This window comes from Lagopus muta, chromosome 1, assembly GCF_023343835.1.
Source record: "Lagopus muta isolate bLagMut1 chromosome 1, bLagMut1 primary, whole genome shotgun sequence".
Taxonomy (NCBI): Eukaryota; Metazoa; Chordata; class Aves; order Galliformes; family Phasianidae; genus Lagopus; species Lagopus muta.
Genome location: NC_064433.1, coordinates 137,951,231 through 137,968,890, shown reverse-complemented (window position 1 = coordinate 137,968,890; position 17,660 = coordinate 137,951,231). Strand labels below are relative to the sequence as shown.

The following is a 17,660-nucleotide window of genomic DNA, read 5'->3' as shown; positions in this document are numbered from 1 at the left end:
TGGGTAACTTTAATCAATTGTCAGAGCTCTGAAGGACAATTAAACCTTCACAAAAATAACTGTCTGCCTCTCTCTTCATTGCTTATAAGGGCAGCCTCCATAACTTTACTGGCTTTGATTTGACACAGATTCAGATAGATGAATCTCACTAAAATCAGGGCAATTTCCTGCTGTACTTGTAGAGAAAAATCTGCTCACTTCATATACGAAGGAGTCAGGTGGCAGACAATGAGATCCTGTGATACAGCTTCATTTTAAGCCATTACCTGTATGCTGATAGCAAAGTTCTGTCTGAGTCTCAAGTTGGATGTAAGCCACCCAAATCATAAAACCATGTGTCAGATCAGTAAGTGGGTTTTGATGATGATGGAAAACAAGTTTATCGTTTGCCATCTAATGCCACATTTTAATATTCTAACACTATCTCACCACTCTTTTTCTTAGCTTCATTATAAATGAAAACATTTCTTGAAAACTGCTTTCTTGGTTGAGCGCGAGTTTCCAATCATAGAATCATTAAGTTTGGAAAAGAGCTTCAACATCATCTAGTCCAACTTTCAGCCCACCCCCACCATGCCCACTGACCACAGCCCACAGACATACACCCACCATTTTCTGGAAGACCTCCAGGGATGGTGACTGCACCACCTCCTTGGGCACCCTGTGTCACTGCCTCACCACTCTGCCTGCGAATAATTTTTTCCTAACATCCAACCTGAACCTTCCCCAGTGCAACTTCAAGGGAGCTCAACAGATAACAGACCTCCAGAACCGAGGAACTAAAAAGCAACCACACAGGTTCCCATCAATGCATCTGGACTTCTTGTGGAATGCACTTTTACTAGGAGGAGCTCTGCCACCGTGAATTGCAAAAAGCCCTCTTTCTTCTTCACTCCCAAAGAACAAAAGCGACTGCTCACACTGAAATGACTGAGTAGCCAAAGCTGTATGAATACCTGCTTGTCCTGGTAAGCCAGGCCAGCCAGGAGTTCCTTTTTCCCCTTGGAATCCAGGCGTTCCAGGGCTTCCTTGCTGCCCTGGAGGGCCGACCAGTCCTGGCAAACCTAGGTGATAATGGTATTTCATCATGAGTGACCTTAGAAGCCAACAGCACAGAACACTGGCTTGGGCTACCTTCATTCTCCCAGGTAGCAAAATAAAAGCTTATGTCCTCAGCATCACTGTATGACACTGCACCCTTCATCCAATTGGATGACAAAAGAGAGAAAATGGAAGACAGGCAAGGTGTAACACAACAAATTAATTGCAAATTTCAGGGTATGACAACCTCAGGAATATAATAAACTCCTTCTACTAAAATGGTTGCCTGACTTCAATTAGCAGTTACCATGGGTAGTTTCACTTATGTGCACCTTAGTTGCCCCATTTGCCCCCTCTATTTTGGCTCCCTGACTGGAAAACTGAGCAGAATAGTGCTGTTTCCCAGTAAGGTACCTACTAGCACGGCTCCAGTTTTGGATGGAATTCATACACCCTATAATTATGTAGGAAATCTGGACCAACTGCTGTGCAGGAGCACCTTGATGGTCATCCTGGAATGAGACATGCTCTTAAGCCACAAGTTTGTGATCCAGCCTGAGCCAGACCTGACTTTGGTTTCCGTGTATTCCTGTATGTTCAGCCAGGGAAAGTGGCTCAAAGGCTTCCCAACTGGGTCCTGTGGGATATTTATTGCATTTATGGCAGAAAAGAGTGCTGAAATGCCCACCTCCTTGTTGCATTGAGAATTACTGTACCTAAGTACTCCAACAGTGCAACAGTTTGACGGGGCATATGACTGTTATAAGAAAGGAAACATTGCTGTGAACCAGAGTTAATCTTTTGAAATTTCCTCTTAACAAGTTCTCCTGGGAGTTCCACATTCTTTTTACTGCTCTTTACCAACTTACAGAATAATTAACATTTTAAAAACGTAAGGACTTTCTCTTGAGTGAATAGTGTTTTTTCCTTTCTTTTCTCATCCTGTCTTATTCTTTGGAGTGTTAAAAGGGAAGAGTATTTTACCTTGCTGTCCCAAGGAGCCAGGCACACCCTGTATGCCCTTGAGGCCTTCAATGCCAGGTAAACCAGGATCACCTCCTTCGCCTTTTTGTCCAGGGCCTCCTCTTAAGCCTGCAAAAAGAAATGACAAAAGCAGTAAATTCTCTCAGTAATCTTTATATAATCCTAAACTAACTTGCTAAATGTGAAGCTGGCTACTTGATGAGTCCTGTTCTAGCTGCACAAACACATTCTTCAAGCCAGAGTGCTTTCGTAGTGTGGGAGCATGAATGGTCTTCTACCGCACGTTGGCCAATCTGTCATTAAATTTGTTTTTTTAACAGTTATCCCCAGATTATTTGACAAATCTGATGTTCAAATATGCAGAATGTGCAGAGATGTAACCAATTCAATCAAAAACCAATTCTGCTATCCCCCCCTTTTTGCCCTGATATTGCTCCTTTTGTCACCAATGGTAAAAAATATATATATATACATTATGATGCTTTACTAGAGCTGCTGGTGATTGAAGTTTAGTGCCATAACAGTCATTTTATTTGAAGAGATAAACATAGCACATATTAATTTCAATTAAGTGAAGATGCAGCTCTTCAAGAGCTGCTGTGAAACCACAGGCTGAACAGCCATCAAAAACACGTGCTAAGCTCTCCCACCTTTTCTCTGTGGAATTTAATCTGTGAAAAATGAGAAATCCAGAGTAGCTGTGACATTAGTACCTGTAAGACCCGGCACACCAACTTCCCCTTTCAGGCCTGGCATTCCTGGTAAGTTTATAGTATCGCCCGGCTCACCTATTTCAAGGTAAAAACAACAAGTGAGTGGCAAAGCTTTAACCAAAATCAGCAGCATTTCCTGTACTTTTGAAGAACTGCAACTTCCAAGACAACATTCTGCAATTATTATCTGTCTAGATAAAAACAGAAGTAAGTTAAAGGAAGAAAAACATAGAATGTAGCTCCTCTACTGATGCCCTGCCATGATTTTTTTTTAATCTTGCATGAAATTAACAGTATTAAGCTTTTCACAGCCTCGTGTGTTTGCAACACCATACTCTAAGACCGTAGAAGGACTCATTAAGACTGAAGACCCTCCCACATCCTACAGAATTTCACGTCACTTGATTGTTGATGAACAGAACGAACGCTCAAATAAGAGAACAAACTCACCAATTTCACCATGGGAGCCAGGAGTACCAAAATGACCCGAACTTCCTGGGGCACCCTTATCTCCCTGTTGTATGATTGAAAACAATTATTGGTTAATAAGAATGAGGATTTATTCAACCTTCCAAGCAGCGGAGTTTAAATATTGAAAAAAGGACATTAAATTTACCTTTTGTTTTGCTCTGTGTGTTTTGGTTTTTTGTTTGCTTGTTTGTTTGTTTGTTTGGGGTTTTTTGCTTGTTTCCATTGTGCTTTGAATTTGGCTGAAATCAGTTAACCCAAACCAGCACAAACCAAGTGACAAGCTGTGTTTGCTAAGTCTCAGTTTGAAATGGAAAACATCATATTGCACATATATGACAGATGGTCTCCCTATTCTTGGTCAGGAAAAAGTTCTACTGAAGTTGAGGGACGTTTCTAACTGAGGAAGGAACACATTTTCTTGTCTCTATTAAATAAATTATGCATGTGAGTCTACTGCCAGGCCTTTTGCAAGACTTCAGTGTAACTTATTTTGATGCCAAAGTGAATCACCCTCAAGCAACTCAGATTCTTAGGCTTTTTGCTATTAGGGAAGTGACAGTGAGTAATTACAGGCAGTGGCACCATCAATTTGGAAAGAAAGAGTAAATACACCGCTGAAAATAATTTTTACCAATAGCTACAGTAACCAAGGACCTCGAAAGAACAGTCTGGGTCCTCATAGGCAGAAAGCTGGCACCTGAAATCTGATGTCTCCCAATGAGAAGAGATTCTCCTTAATGAACATTAGAGAGATCAAGCAAAAAGATTTGATCTATTTATTCCATTCTTCTTGCATTTTTATCTTTGTACTTCAGCTGTTCAGTATAATTTCAAGGGGTGAATGCCACACTCTAGAGAAGTTGAAGCAAAAGGATGCCATTTTGCCAGTCTTGGTATGGACTCACCCTGCCTCCTGTGCTGCCAGGAAAGCCTCTGATGCCTGGAGAGCCAGTTGGACCAGGATACCCTTTCAGACCCGTCAGCCCTTTTGCACCAATGTCCCCCTTCACACCAGGCACATAACTGGGGTGCCCTGGGGACCCAGGAATTCCTGTCTTACCAGGAAGGCCTGGCATTCCCTTGCTACCTGCAGTAGGGGAAAAAGACAAACAGAGAAGACTTAAAGCACTAGACCAGAGAAGGCTGATATGCAGTTGCCCATGTGGAAAAGAACTTCATGCTAACAGCCTTTGTGCAACACAGCACCACAACATGCTGGCACAACAGAGCAGCACACACAAGTGGCATGAACAGACAGTTTTCCTTGGGTTTTCTCTCTGCAAGCTCAGCTTTGTTTGATGGAGGCTTCACTGGGTGGGCTGCAGCGTGGGGGTGCATTGAGCTGAGAATGTTTTATACAGTACACGAGAAAATACCTAGACACCAACTAACCCTAAATGTGCTCGCTTTGCTTTGCCATTAGCACTGACCTTTTATGCCAAAGAATCCCTTGGTGCCAGTTTCTCCAGCATCTCCTTTTTCACCTTTAACTTTCATCATCATGCTAGGCTTTGGCTTCGGGGGCTCTCCTGGGGGACCTTGTTCTCCACGGTCACCTAAAGGGTAAAGAAACACCCATATTTAAAAAAGCTGGTCAGCTGCACTGTCCTGGAAAAAGAGACAACAGAATAGTGTAATCAGTCAAAAGAAATTAAAGGAAAACCTTGCACAAGCCATGGAAAACCTGTTTGCATGGAAAATTGACCACATCAATACAACATATCTGCAGAACAAATAAGCATAAGAAAATATGAAAACTAAGCTAGACTTCCATATGCTATTCTGGGGAGTTGGACATGGGCTCCCCTGTGACAGGGGAGTTTACTTCTCAGTAGATCAATTACCAAGTGCTTATGAGAACCAAAATCACAGAAAGCAGAGACAAGTGGGTAGTTTCCAGTGAAAGGGAAGCCCTCAGTCAAACGGGACTTAAAGAGGCTTGGGTGAAAGAAAGTGTTTGGATTTGTTACCAGCTATTTTGTTCCAACTTCCTGTTGGAGGACTGAATTACAGAGTTCCTTTCACTGATTGTGGTATCAATAGGTATGTTTCTGACTTAACTGCAGTTTTCTGAATATTTTTTTGCCTTTATCTTGAGGCAAAATTGGAATCTTTTCCCCAAAACATCTTACACCTCCCAGGAAAATACTCTGTTGAGTTCTGCATGTGTCTGGAGGTGTGTTCAAATTTGGTGGTGTGCCTGTCTCCATCCTGACCATGCTCAAGATTCACAAAGAAACAACCTTCCCTTGCGCCTCAAATCCAAGCTTCTCAGCCAGAGGCCCATGTGTGAAATAGGTGGAGCAATGTCTGAGCTAAACTATGTCTAAAATGTGTCATCTTTGTCTGTGCACCCTTGCAAAATAGTTCTCCATATGTGAAAAGCAAACACTGTACCACTCATAAGCAAATACCTTTAAAGCCTCGAGCACCCTGCGCGCCTTTATCACCCCGAGCCCCAAATAAGCCAAATTCTCCTTTGATTCCTTTGATTCCTGGTCTTCCTTTCAGGCCTGGCATGCCTTTGAAACCATCAATGCCAGGTGAACCTCTTGAGCCTTTAAAGAGAAGTAGAAGACAACTGTTATCTTGTTCAGATTTCTGCAGAATAGGTAAATATGAAATGATAATGCACAACTAAAGCTGTCTGAAAGTTGCACTGCTGTAGCACCATTTCTGGGTGCCTTGATGCCTAGGGCAATGTGCCATTCCATATTAGGCACCTAAGCTCTCTAAGGTAGGTATCTACATGAGATCAGGGCTTCAATGAGTTCCTTAGTCTGGCCAAAAGAAGATGTGGAGACGGCCGGATCTTAGCGTCATCTTCTGAAAAGCCATTTCAACCCTGATCCTACAGACCAAAAATTATGGCATTCCTCTCTTCTAAACAAGAGGATCCTGTTTTACATGGTCACGCTACCAAACAGATCTTTATTCCTCTAACAAGGAGCTGATCAGAACACCAGAGTAATCCTGGGAAAAAAAAAAAGAAGCCTTAACTGTCTTTTCAACTGATGATTTCATCATTCTGTATGAATTTTTAGGCACTCGTCTCTTCTGTTTAAGCAGAGTTGAATTCTGTTGAAACTCCTTGTATGACACAAACAACTTGCTTTGTATATAGTGCTTTTGTGGCAGGTAGGAAAGAGTCTCTACTCGTCTATACAAAAGATCAGTATCCTGTTAAAATTCAGCATCAAGGTCTGGTGTCTGGCACTGCTCAGCACGTAGCTGCCAACTTTCAAAAACTTTAAAGGCTTGGGGAAACATCTGTCACATTCAACTGACAGCTGGTGGGACTGGGCCAAGGGAAAGACTTTTGGGAAGAACAAATAGTAAATACTGTAAACCACTGCTGCTCTTCAAGCTAGCTTTGCACCAAGCACAACACAAGAGAAAACATACAATGATTTTGGAATATATTAAGCCTAGGAGTATAACTCCTGTTTTAAAGAGGTAGCCCAGCAGAAAATGTGTCCTATTCATCTCAGCACTGAGCAGCTTTAAGCAACATTATTTTTTTGAGTGCAGCTATTTAGAGCTTACCTTTGTCTCCTGGAAATCCATCCATTCCACTAATGCCAGGGGGACCAGTCACGCCAGGGATACCTTGTAATCCTGGGAAACCTGTTTCACCTTTATCACCAGACTGACCTTTTATGCCCACCAGACCAGGAAAGCCTTGCTCACCATCTTCTCCCCTTGCACCTGGTGGACCTGCCATGTGAATGTGTGAAAAGGGAGATTAAAGTGTTTGGATATACACAGTGATTATACAGAAGGTAGCCCAAGCAGGGAAAAACTGCTATCATACTGGCTTCAAGTTGAAAGGGAAAAAACTGTGGTTTTTTCAACAGAGAACTTCAGAAATGATTACACAGACAAAGCAGCAACACAGCAACACAAACTAATCTTGCTAACATCCTGGTTCTACACTCACTCCCAACATGATCTCTCCCTCCTCTTTTATTTAAGAATTAAGGCTTTTTAATACAAGATTACTCCCATTTAGTTGTTCCATTCTTGAAGACTGACTGCAGTGAGCTCTGTCCCTGCATGGCACATGGCTATAGAAGGAAAAGCAGCAGCTCTGCCTCCGAGGACCATCACCACCCCTAATCCCCAGCTGATACGCCAGTATAGTTTGCATTCACAGTGCCTGCATTATCCAAGTAATTTCCCTGACTGAGAATTACAGCCTGGCATGTGCCACAACCTCAAAGTTAATTTTCCCTTGGGAAACTATACAGGTTCCTTGCCACAGAGAGTGGGGAAGAGAAGTGACACAGGACGGCAATACTTCCTCACCAAGGGGTCCTTGAGAGCCAGGTCCACCATCAGGGCCGGGGTTTCCTGGTGGCCCTGGGAATCCATGAGTTCCTGGTGTTCCTGGTAAACCCATCAAACCAGGGAGACCTTGCAGCCCTGGATCACCTTTGGGGCCTGGCAATCCTGGGTTACCATCCGCTCCTAAAATACCGTAATACCGCGCATTAGTGAACATAAATATTGAGAGACTGGATTATTAATTACATATCATTTCTCAAAATAGGTGAATATGTACTATTTTTTCAGGATGTATTTTTTCCCCTGAAAATCAATGGGAAGAAGAAAAGCAAACTAAAAGACTGCTCATTAGTTTTAAATTCTTGATTTTATTGGTGCTAGTCTCCATATTTGCACTGCTAAGGTTGATGGGCTCTTTCAAATGAATGGAAGTAATTAGTATCAGGTAGATCTAAACAGAGTAACTCTCTTCCATTTCTAACTCCAATAATTCTGTAATTTCTGATCTTTCCCTTTGTTACATATGTCATTGTAAGAACTGAATCGAGTTGACCAAAACACAGAAATAATGCCCTGTGTCTTTTCTAAAATGTGATAGGCAGAAATGGAAAAAAAAGTAAGGCAACAGTGGGTTCTTTGTGTTGTGTTGTATTCAGAATTTTTCAAGTGAGGTACCACTATAAATTTCATACAAATTCCTCAGCAAAATGCCCTGATTCTACACTTCAATGTTTCGAGTGAAAATTTACATCTCTACAAGATAATAGCAAAGGCAATGTCAAGTCCTTCCACTTTTAAATGGTAATGCACGCTCTGCATTCAGATTGGATAAGCAATAGTGCACAACATCTCAAAAGCACACCACACTTAAAATCCAGGATAGGTGGCTCTGCTTCTCTTTATTTGGGTTTTATATCATTGTAGGTGCAGAGGCTTGAATGTAGTTGCATGTGCTTTAGAACTGAGAGAAACTAAAAGGTCCCAGGCGGTGAGTTTTCTCAGCAACAGAACAGAGACATTTGCTCCCTGTTCTGAAGGGCTAGTAGTTTAACTGGCACAGATGAAATAAAGGAGTTGCCAAACACTTTGTATAAAAGTAACAGGAAAGAGGGTTCGGTCACATCTTTTTAGTCTGTGTTTACCCTTGAATTTCTTCTCCCTCAGAGAAAAAGAGTCTTAGGGGCAATAGTGGTATTGTTTTCTCAGACATAGCAAGTGTTACCACAGTGCTACAGAGCTGCTTTTATTTCATTCCTTCATTCTGTGACTGTACTGAAGATGAAAACAGATCTGCTCACTTCAAATAAGTCATGTAAAATGACATGCTTATCTTGTCTTTATCCATTTGCATTGAAAATCATGAGATGAGTCACCAAAATAAGTTTCTATCAAATTCCTCTTTGCTTTGCGCTAGTCATGCAATTTCCTCCTTCCTCAGTTCCACAACAGAGCAAGGGGGTAAGTCTGCAGTCCTGTGTCCAGCTGCTGCTGAAACAGTACAGCAGGTAATGCTTAATTCCTATAGATGCTTTTGAAAGTCCCCCACTGAACTCAAAGAATGACACAGACAGCTTTAATGAAGACGTTATGGTTTTTTTTCTGTCTACTATAAGTAGAGCATGTTTTTTTAAGCTCTGTAAAATAACAAAATAAAGTGAGCACCCTAAAATTATGAGTAAATATGTAATGCTCCCTTTTTCTTGTTCCTGGAGTGCTCAAAGACCCTTGAGGTAAAAGGGCTTATTAACGTGTTACTAAATGCTGTGCCTTCTCTGCTAATATTTACAAATTCTGCAGTGGAGCAATGTGCTATACTACAAAGCCATCTATTATCCAGACATTGTAGGGGTTGGAAATGAAGCTGAGTACTAGTAAATTCAAGGTAATTATCTATGGCTGGAAAAACTAAAGGATACATCTGATACAACAAAGATGAGAAAATCTTGTTCTTTGATGTCCTATTATAGGTGATGCCATGTGGTGCAGTGTGAGAGTGTGCTGGTATAAGCAGTGAATCTCCAGAAGGTGTTTGAGAGGAACCTCAGAGAAGGTGCTTGAGTTCAATTGGTCTTTCACTTCCCTCACATAGTCATAGTTTGGCTACATTTATACCCCAGTCTTAAACATTTCTTTACTTGAAGTACCTCTAACTCCTGGTATTCCTTGATCTCCTGGTGCACCTTTCAAGCCAGGGAAGCCAGGCAGCCCAGCATCCCCTCGAGGACCTGCTGCTGCTCTCAAAACATCACCAGGAGCACCCTTCTGTCCGTCCAGTCCTGGAGCACCAGACTTTCCCATAAGACCTGGATGTCCCTGTAGTCCAGGTAAGCCATTTGGGCCACTGTCTCCTCGGGGCCCAGTAAAGCCTACAAAAAAAAAAGCAAACAACCGAGGATTAGGCATTGCAGTGTCCACTATAGAAGTTGCAGTGCAAATCCCAGATACATCATCGTAACATCTGTTATATTATTGTATCTTCCCTTACTTCTCAACAGAAACATGTAAAATTAAACAAAGTGAAGTGCATATAATGGTTTTAAAAACACATAACGTTCAGAAGAATAGTTGACCAAGTCTGAAAATTGACAAAAATTACAGAAGACTCTTCAAGATATCTCGTACCTTGGTGTAAAAGATTCACAGCTCCATGCACAGTTACTTTCATGAAACTATTTTGACATGGCTATTGCAATGCAGCATCTGATGCACGGACTCGGATCTGAACGATCCAAATTGTTAGTTACAAGTTCTCACATCACTTATATAGCTTTCATTAGCTTATATACTATATATATAGCATGTACTTCATTAGCTTTCCCATCCACCCCTATGACTTTCCCATCCACCTTCACACGTCAGCAGAGCATTCTACAAAACACTCTTCAACTGTTCACACAGGTGCTTATTATTAATCAGAGCTATGAGACATTCTTTCTTCTTCCAGAGGTGTCCTTGGTTCTCGTGCTGTCTGTCTTGCTCCACAGCTTCTGCTCTGAACAGTTTTTCATGTATGCCCACATTGCAACATCTTATAAACATCTTACAGTCTGAGGGTGAAAAAACACTTCCTGTATACCAAATTGTGGTTTGATACGCAGCAAGGGAAAGACAGGAGTCCAATATGAACAAATAAATGAAAAGTGAATGCAGGCAGTAAACCAGAAAGGCCTTGAGGAGTTGCCCAGAGGGGCCACTGCCTCTGCTGTTTCCTGTACATGTCAAGGGGCCAATGCCAATCACTTCATACTCTTCATATATCAGTGCCACTGTGCCTTATCTACTACCCTACTGGTGAATGATTGGGAAGGACTCCCATATAGGAGGCAGGGAAGACTGGTAAACTGGACCTAGACTGGAAGTTAAGTCCAAGTATGGAGTTATGGTTGAGAAACAGTATGGAAGACAGCTGAAAATCAGTGTGAGTGCTAATTACTCTGTGGCCTGGCAGCCATACAGTATAGGAGCCCCAATTTTGCAGTTAGTGCACTCTGCAGAGCTCAGAAAGGGAAATACAGATTCATGTACCTGTCCAGAATGAGTTTTTTTGTCCACACCCCTTGTCTGTTGATCAAGACATGTATCAACTTTGCTTTCATCTATTACAGATCAGGATAAAACATTACTAGCACTGAGCACTTGGAAACACTGGAAACACAGCCAACTGTGGGCAAGGTGTATAGCTAGTGCTTTGTCTTTGCTATGTTCATTATTATTTAAATGAATGCTATAAAGATTTAAATTGAAACAATAACACTATCTTCTTTCTTTCTGCAGTTATCATTCCACTTGGAATCCAAAACACCTTATTACTGAATTTCCTTATTTCTAAATCATCTTCACGAACTGTTGGCATTTGTAATTTTGCACTGTAAAGCAGATTTTAAAAGGCTGGAGTCTGTGTTACTTTTTGTCATTACAGGAAGTTGCAGAAAATACTTTTGGCTTCAAAAAAGAGAGCTTTATTTATAACAGCTTATTGTTTGAAGATGGAAGGTGAGATAAATGAAGACGGATCTGGAGTAAGGTGATTGTGCTTCAGTGACTATAGCCAAGGTCATAAATATAGAAAGAATGATTCATTATTTCAAGGTACCTGGAGGACCTGGGTATCCTTCCCGACCCGGATCACCTCGTGTACCATTTAGCCCTGGGAATCCCATTGGGCCTGGATCACCCGGGAATCCTCTTGCACCTTTAGTACCTAAATTATATAAAAGAAATTAAGGAAGTGTGATCCAAAGAATCAAAACAGAAGTTTGGATACAGTGTAGCAAAAGTAGTGGCAAATACTTTAATTATCTGTGTCCAGGCACAAAGATAGACTTTTAAAATAAAGTTTATGGTATGATACTGTACTCAAGATCCCAAGAATGGTCCCAAACTCTAGGCTAAGTGTTTTTACAAACATAGATTAAAGACTGCTTCTGATTTTTAGACTAACAATATGTAAATGGTGAGGGTGAAAATCACCTGTCTGATAGACTTCTGGAGACTTTTTTGACAAATATTTTGTAATTAAGGTTTTTAGAGTTATGGAATCGTTTGAATTGGAAGGGACTTTTAAAGGCCTTCTACTCCCTTGCAATGAAAGAGACTTCTGCAGCTAGATCAGGGTGCTCAGAGAGCTGATCAGCCTGAGTTTGCCTGTCTCCAGGGCCAGGGCATCCACCTTCTCTCTGCACAACCTGTTGGATCTTGGCGTTCCCGATCCCATACCTATATAGCCCAGCAACATCCATGTACTCCTCCCAGGATACCTGCTCCTGCTTCCACTGCCTGTGTGTTTTCCTTTTGCTCCCCAGTTTGACCAGCAGGTCCCATTTCAGCCATGCTGGTCTCCTGCCTTCCTACATCTGGGGATGGACAACTTTTGTGTATTAAGGAAAGCTTCTTTAAATATCTTCCAGTTCTGCTCTGCTTCCTTGTCCTCAGTGATTGTTTCCCAAGGGGGTTTTGTTGACTAACTCCTTGAAGAGCTGGAATTTGGCTTAAGGTCAAAAGGCAGTGTCAAAGGAAAAGTGCTCAACAGTAATGGGCACAAATGAGATATTGTAGGAGAAACAAATGTTTCCCTTCTCTGCTAAACTGATCACAGGATAAGAGCTGACTGGTTTTGATAACCAAAAAAAGAAATACAAGGCTAGAGGTTAGATCTAATCATCCTAGGAACTGAATACAAATTAAATAGCTTACATACTATTTTTGTAATAGTGGAGGTTTATAGCTTAGGTAGTAAAACAAGAGCTGTGCCCTAAAAATGTGTTGCTCTGGCACTGAGCTCATATAACTGTTTCTTAGCATCTCAAAAACTGCAAACATCTTGTAAAATTCTTGTTTTTTAATAATGTTTATAAAACTGTATTATTTACATACATTTTCATGCAATAGCTTTATTACATGACTCTCATCAATTCATTGCATCCCAAGGACCAGATTTTTTGGTCAAGCTCCTTTAAAACAACCCTCATGCAATGCTTTGTTTTTTTCTACTCCCCAGCTCCCTGCACTCTTTCAGTTCCCAGTTCAGTCTTGAAGGTCAGCAACATGCTTTAACATTTTAAGTGCTGTTGCTTAGCATCATCATGAATTACAACTCAGTTTATTAGACTGAAAGTAAGTTTCTCTCCACTTCTAACTATAATGAAAAGGAAAATATCACTTGAATTTTGATACTTTAGTTTTCAGAATTTCTATTGTTTAGCCATCAATTTTTGCCATTTTAGCTGCTGGACTTCTTGTTTGTTTGTTTTTTAGTGAATCATATACAGAAACCTTTCAAAGGCCAGAATTAAGAAGCACATAAATAGCTTGTGCAGCATGAAAACCATTTTCTGAGTGCAGTACAGAACTATTGTTCTCTTCCTTATACGAACAAAAGCTTCTCAGAAAGCAATTAGAAGGAAAAATCTTAGGTTTTTAGGACTCAACAACAAATTCTAACACTGCTCTTACCTAAATGGCATCTTTGTTTTGTTTCCCATTTGCAATAATTGACTTTCATTCATTCTGCTCATTCTCATTCTAATTAAAAAGCCATATTAGAGAAAGAATGGACAGATGGAGAATGCAGCCACTGTTTACCACATATTTCATCAACTCGTTATGTGATGTTAGTTGTTGTTAACATGTTGTGCCAAACAGTAGTAAGAAAAAGGTTTTTTTTGTAACAGTATTTTGCAAGCATTTATTTGTATGTTTCCTACAGGAAATGAGCATCTTATTCAATAGTAGCTATACAGGTCCTGCCAGAGTTCAGAAAGCATTTGGACAATGCTCAGACATAGGATTTGATTTTTGGGTATGGAGACGTGAGTTGAACTTGATGATCCTTGTAGGTCCCTTCCAACTCAGGATATTCTATGATTCTTTGATTCAGGAGCAGCAGGCACCAAGGCTGCATGCTGCTTAGACCTCTGCCTGTTTCAAGTCAACTCTTTCCTCCACTGTCCTTTCTAAAACACACTGTCCACTAAGTTGCAGCTATGTTAGAGTTGGCAAGATCTCTCTCAGAACATAGTGTATCTGTGAAAAAAAAGGTGGAAACAAAACATTACCTGTGGCTCCTGGCAGCCCTGGCTTGCCTTGAGATCCCTTTGGTGGCCTCACACAGCCTCCACCTGCCAAGAAAAATGTTTAGTCACAGCATATGTGCTTACATGCTGTCTCTCATCATTGCTGTGCCTGCAGCTAAGATAACACTCCAAAAGCAGGTGAATGAAATCAACAGGAGAAGTCCCACTTTTAGAAGTTTTATTCTTCATTAAGAGAACAACAGCAATGCAACACTGGTTACGGGTGGCACTCTCCAGGGACCACTCACGCAGAGCTCAACCCCAGTAATTCAATCAAGAGCCACCCTTCTGCCTATTTTACAGAGACTGTGGTGGTGGCTACTTTAGCTAGGCTGGTGTGGAAAGGCTATTTCAATGTCATGGACAGCTGTATTACCAGAACAAGAGAGACAATCTGTTTTCCCACACCTACTAAATCAAGTCAAATTTTGGTACAACTGAAGGTCCTTATTTTTGATGTGTCAGATTGCACTGAAACTCCTCACTCAGAGTTCTTCTTTTTGGAATTTCATTTCTTGCTCTGTTGCTTAATTTGCATGGTAATCATTATTTTATCACAATAAGCACAACAGGAGCAATTAAACAATTTCTGGATTGCAGAGGTAAGACTGCAAGAATTTTAGAAAACATCCAATTTGATTAACTCACTTTAGAGCTATGTACTGTATAAGCATGGTTATTTGTGACCTGGAGTTTAAATAGCTTACAATTAATAGCATTCAAAGCAGTCATCAGAAAGAAAGTACGAAGTCATAACAGCCACGTAAGACTTAATGTCAAAACACATTCAAGCCATTTGCATGTTCAGTACCTGACCATATTGGATCAGTTGCATCTCCTCTAGGAAAATCTTCAATCACCTGCCCACAGTCTGTGAGACAAAGAACAGGAAAAGATAGTTGTCATTTACGAGAAAAATCTAAAAAGCTTTCATTTATACAACAAAATATCGATCCCAATATCAGATACATGTTATTTTACGCATTATGCATTGGAGAAACCGTATGCAACAAAAACACTTGAACTCCATCTATACATTAATTACAGCCTGCATTAGGAGCCCTATATGTCACATGTACTGTGTGGGGTTGACAGGTGCCTGTTTTGGCTTGTCTATTCTGCTAGGCATCTTGAACTCAAGCAAAATCCTCTGAGTCTGAGCTTTTGTGAGCACAGCCCTGGCAATCTTACGCAAGAAGGGGCTCAGATAACTGCAGAGATACCATGAATAACTCTAAAAGGCAGATAAAGGATTTTCTCTGCTCAATTAAAAGATGAAGTTGGATGGAGAAGAACAGAGAAAACCACCTGTAATTTAATCAAAAGGCAGAACATGGCTCCATTCCCTGCAGCTGCTTAAATAAGATTTCAATTGCTGACACCAACATATTCCCTGGTGCTATTTCAATACCTTAAATGAAACTACTTCTTAAAAAAGATTTCTGGACATCTAATGAAGGCAATCCCTTTCACTCATATAATCCTCCACCAAATGCTACCTTTTCAACACTGCTTTTGAACAGATAGTGTACACACAATTCAGTAATGATCTCACAAGGATTTGATATAAGACAAATTATTCTTACCTATTTGGCCAGGCTCTCCTGGTGGACCAGGCAGACCTGGAACCCCAGGGCTTCCATCTGTTCCATCGTCACCTGGAGGACCACGGTACCCTTTTGGGCCAGGAAATCCTCCACCCGGCAGGCCTGTTTCTCCTGGGAAGCCCTTTGGGCCTAATTCTCCTGGGTAACCAGGATCCCCGGGGAGACCTCTGATACCATCACCCTGTGGGAAGTGGGAAATGAATATACTTCTGCCTCTGCTGCGAAAGAAACAAAACTCAGGGTTGAACTACTCTCACAGAATGACAGAATCACAGAATCCCAAGGTTGGAAAGGACCTACAAGATCATCCAGTCCAACCATCCACTGATCACCAATAGTTCTCACTAAACCATGTTCCCACAGCGCAATGTCCAAACCTTCCTTTAACACCTACAGGGTTGGTGACTCCACCACCTCTCTGGGCAGCCCATTCCAGTGCCTGACCACTCTTTCAGAAGAGTACTATTTCCTAATGTCCAGCCTGAATCTCTCCTGGTGCAGCTTGAAGCCATTCCCTCTAGTTTTATCACTAGTTACACGAGAGAAGAGGCCGACCCCTTGCTCAGTACAACCTCCCTTCAGGTACTTATAGAGAGCAATAAGGTCTCCCCTGAGCCTCCTCTTCTCCAGACGGAACAATCCCAGCTCCTTCAGCCTCTCCTCATAAGGCCTGTGCTCCAGACCCCTCACCAGCTTTATCGCCCTTCTTAGAACACACTACAAGGCCTCAAAGTCTTTCTTGCAGTGTGGGCACTCATGAATAGCATCTTATAGGCAGCTATTCCTTATGTATTTCATCCCAGCTTTTTAAAGCAAAATTGCAAATACGATAGATTTGGAATAATCAGACATTATTTTAGAGCACCACATCAGAAAAGGCATGAGAGAAGCACTCTTAGAGGGAGCATTCCCCTAAAAAGGCTGGCCAATGAAGAACATATGGGAAATATGAGTCACTGCTGTGGACAGCCTTACTACCCTTTCTGAAATGCTGGGAGTGGATATGATGGAAAGCATACACATCACTAGAGATGCATGAAAGTTAGTTCTGGTGTGGCATTTAATTCTTAGATCTTGACAGAAGCTGATATAAAATTGTGCCCAAGTGGGCAGAATTTTCTTAGTCTGTTACTCTAGTGATGTTACCGCAACATCTTTAGAACATCACCAGAAAATGTTCCCATCCACAGATTTAATAAAAAGTACCATTTTTACTAGTAGTCAAACCCACTGTGGGTCACACTGGATGACAAAGCTCTGGTCCATCCTCCTATATGATGCAATAAACCAGTTGTGGAAAGCAACATTTGTGATAGGTGATGAGGTATTATCAAGCAAGTAAACAATGATGTGACCTACATTTTGGGGATGGAAACTGTTAACTCCCTCATCAAAATGCCGCACACAATCTATAGATAATAAGCTACTAATTATCACAAATAAACCACTTATATAAAATTGGCCTAAATGGGTTATACACTACCACTTATGTATTTAAATAAAATTGAAATAGAAGTATAAGGTGGTTCTAAAGAATCTGAGGGTAAAACTGATATTTAGTATATCAATAATCAGCAAGGCCAGTTTAGTTATGCATCATCATCTGTGTGTGAAAGGCAGCCTGATGATCATTAATCCTCAGAATTAAATGTATTAGTAATTGAGTATGGCGGAAATGATTTAGCTTTGTTTCCAACTTGGACAAAAGGATGTTGAATGTTGTGGGAGACTGTGTGAAAGACCTTGCAGAAGTCCAGACATGATGCCAGTGGCTCTTTCCTTGTGCACTGATGGAGTCATGCCATCATAGAAGGCCACAAGGCTGTTCAGACAGGACCTGCCCTCAGTGAAGCCATACTTGTTGTTTTGTATCACCTGCCTGTATTCCATGTGCCTTAGCAAAGCTTCCAGGAGGATCTGTTCCATGATCTTCCCCAGCACAGAAGTAAAGCTGACAGGTCAGTAGTTCCCTGGGTCGTCCTTTC

At 41.2% G+C, this 17,660-nt stretch overlaps 1 protein-coding gene across 1 annotated transcript in view; it reads right to left on the bottom strand.

Moving 5' to 3' along the window:
- Positions 1-17,660, bottom strand: part of COL4A2 (collagen type IV alpha 2 chain) — a 140,323-nt gene that overhangs the window by 13,370 nt on the left and 109,293 nt on the right. Inside the window, exons 25-38 of the mRNA XM_048933906.1 lie at positions 15,655-15,856; positions 14,880-14,939; positions 14,051-14,113; positions 11,590-11,697; positions 9,641-9,862; positions 7,518-7,679; positions 6,756-6,926; positions 5,624-5,767; positions 4,640-4,765; positions 4,115-4,296; positions 3,189-3,252; positions 2,739-2,813; positions 2,026-2,133; positions 957-1,064 (exon numbers count right to left, since the gene is read on the bottom strand). Of these exons, the coding sequence (XP_048789863.1) occupies positions 957-1,064; positions 2,026-2,133; positions 2,739-2,813; positions 3,189-3,252; positions 4,115-4,296; positions 4,640-4,765; positions 5,624-5,767; positions 6,756-6,926; positions 7,518-7,679; positions 9,641-9,862; positions 11,590-11,697; positions 14,051-14,113; positions 14,880-14,939; positions 15,655-15,856 (1,795 nt within the window). The remainder of the gene's footprint in view (positions 1-956; positions 1,065-2,025; positions 2,134-2,738; positions 2,814-3,188; positions 3,253-4,114; positions 4,297-4,639; positions 4,766-5,623; positions 5,768-6,755; positions 6,927-7,517; positions 7,680-9,640; positions 9,863-11,589; positions 11,698-14,050; positions 14,114-14,879; positions 14,940-15,654; positions 15,857-17,660) is intronic.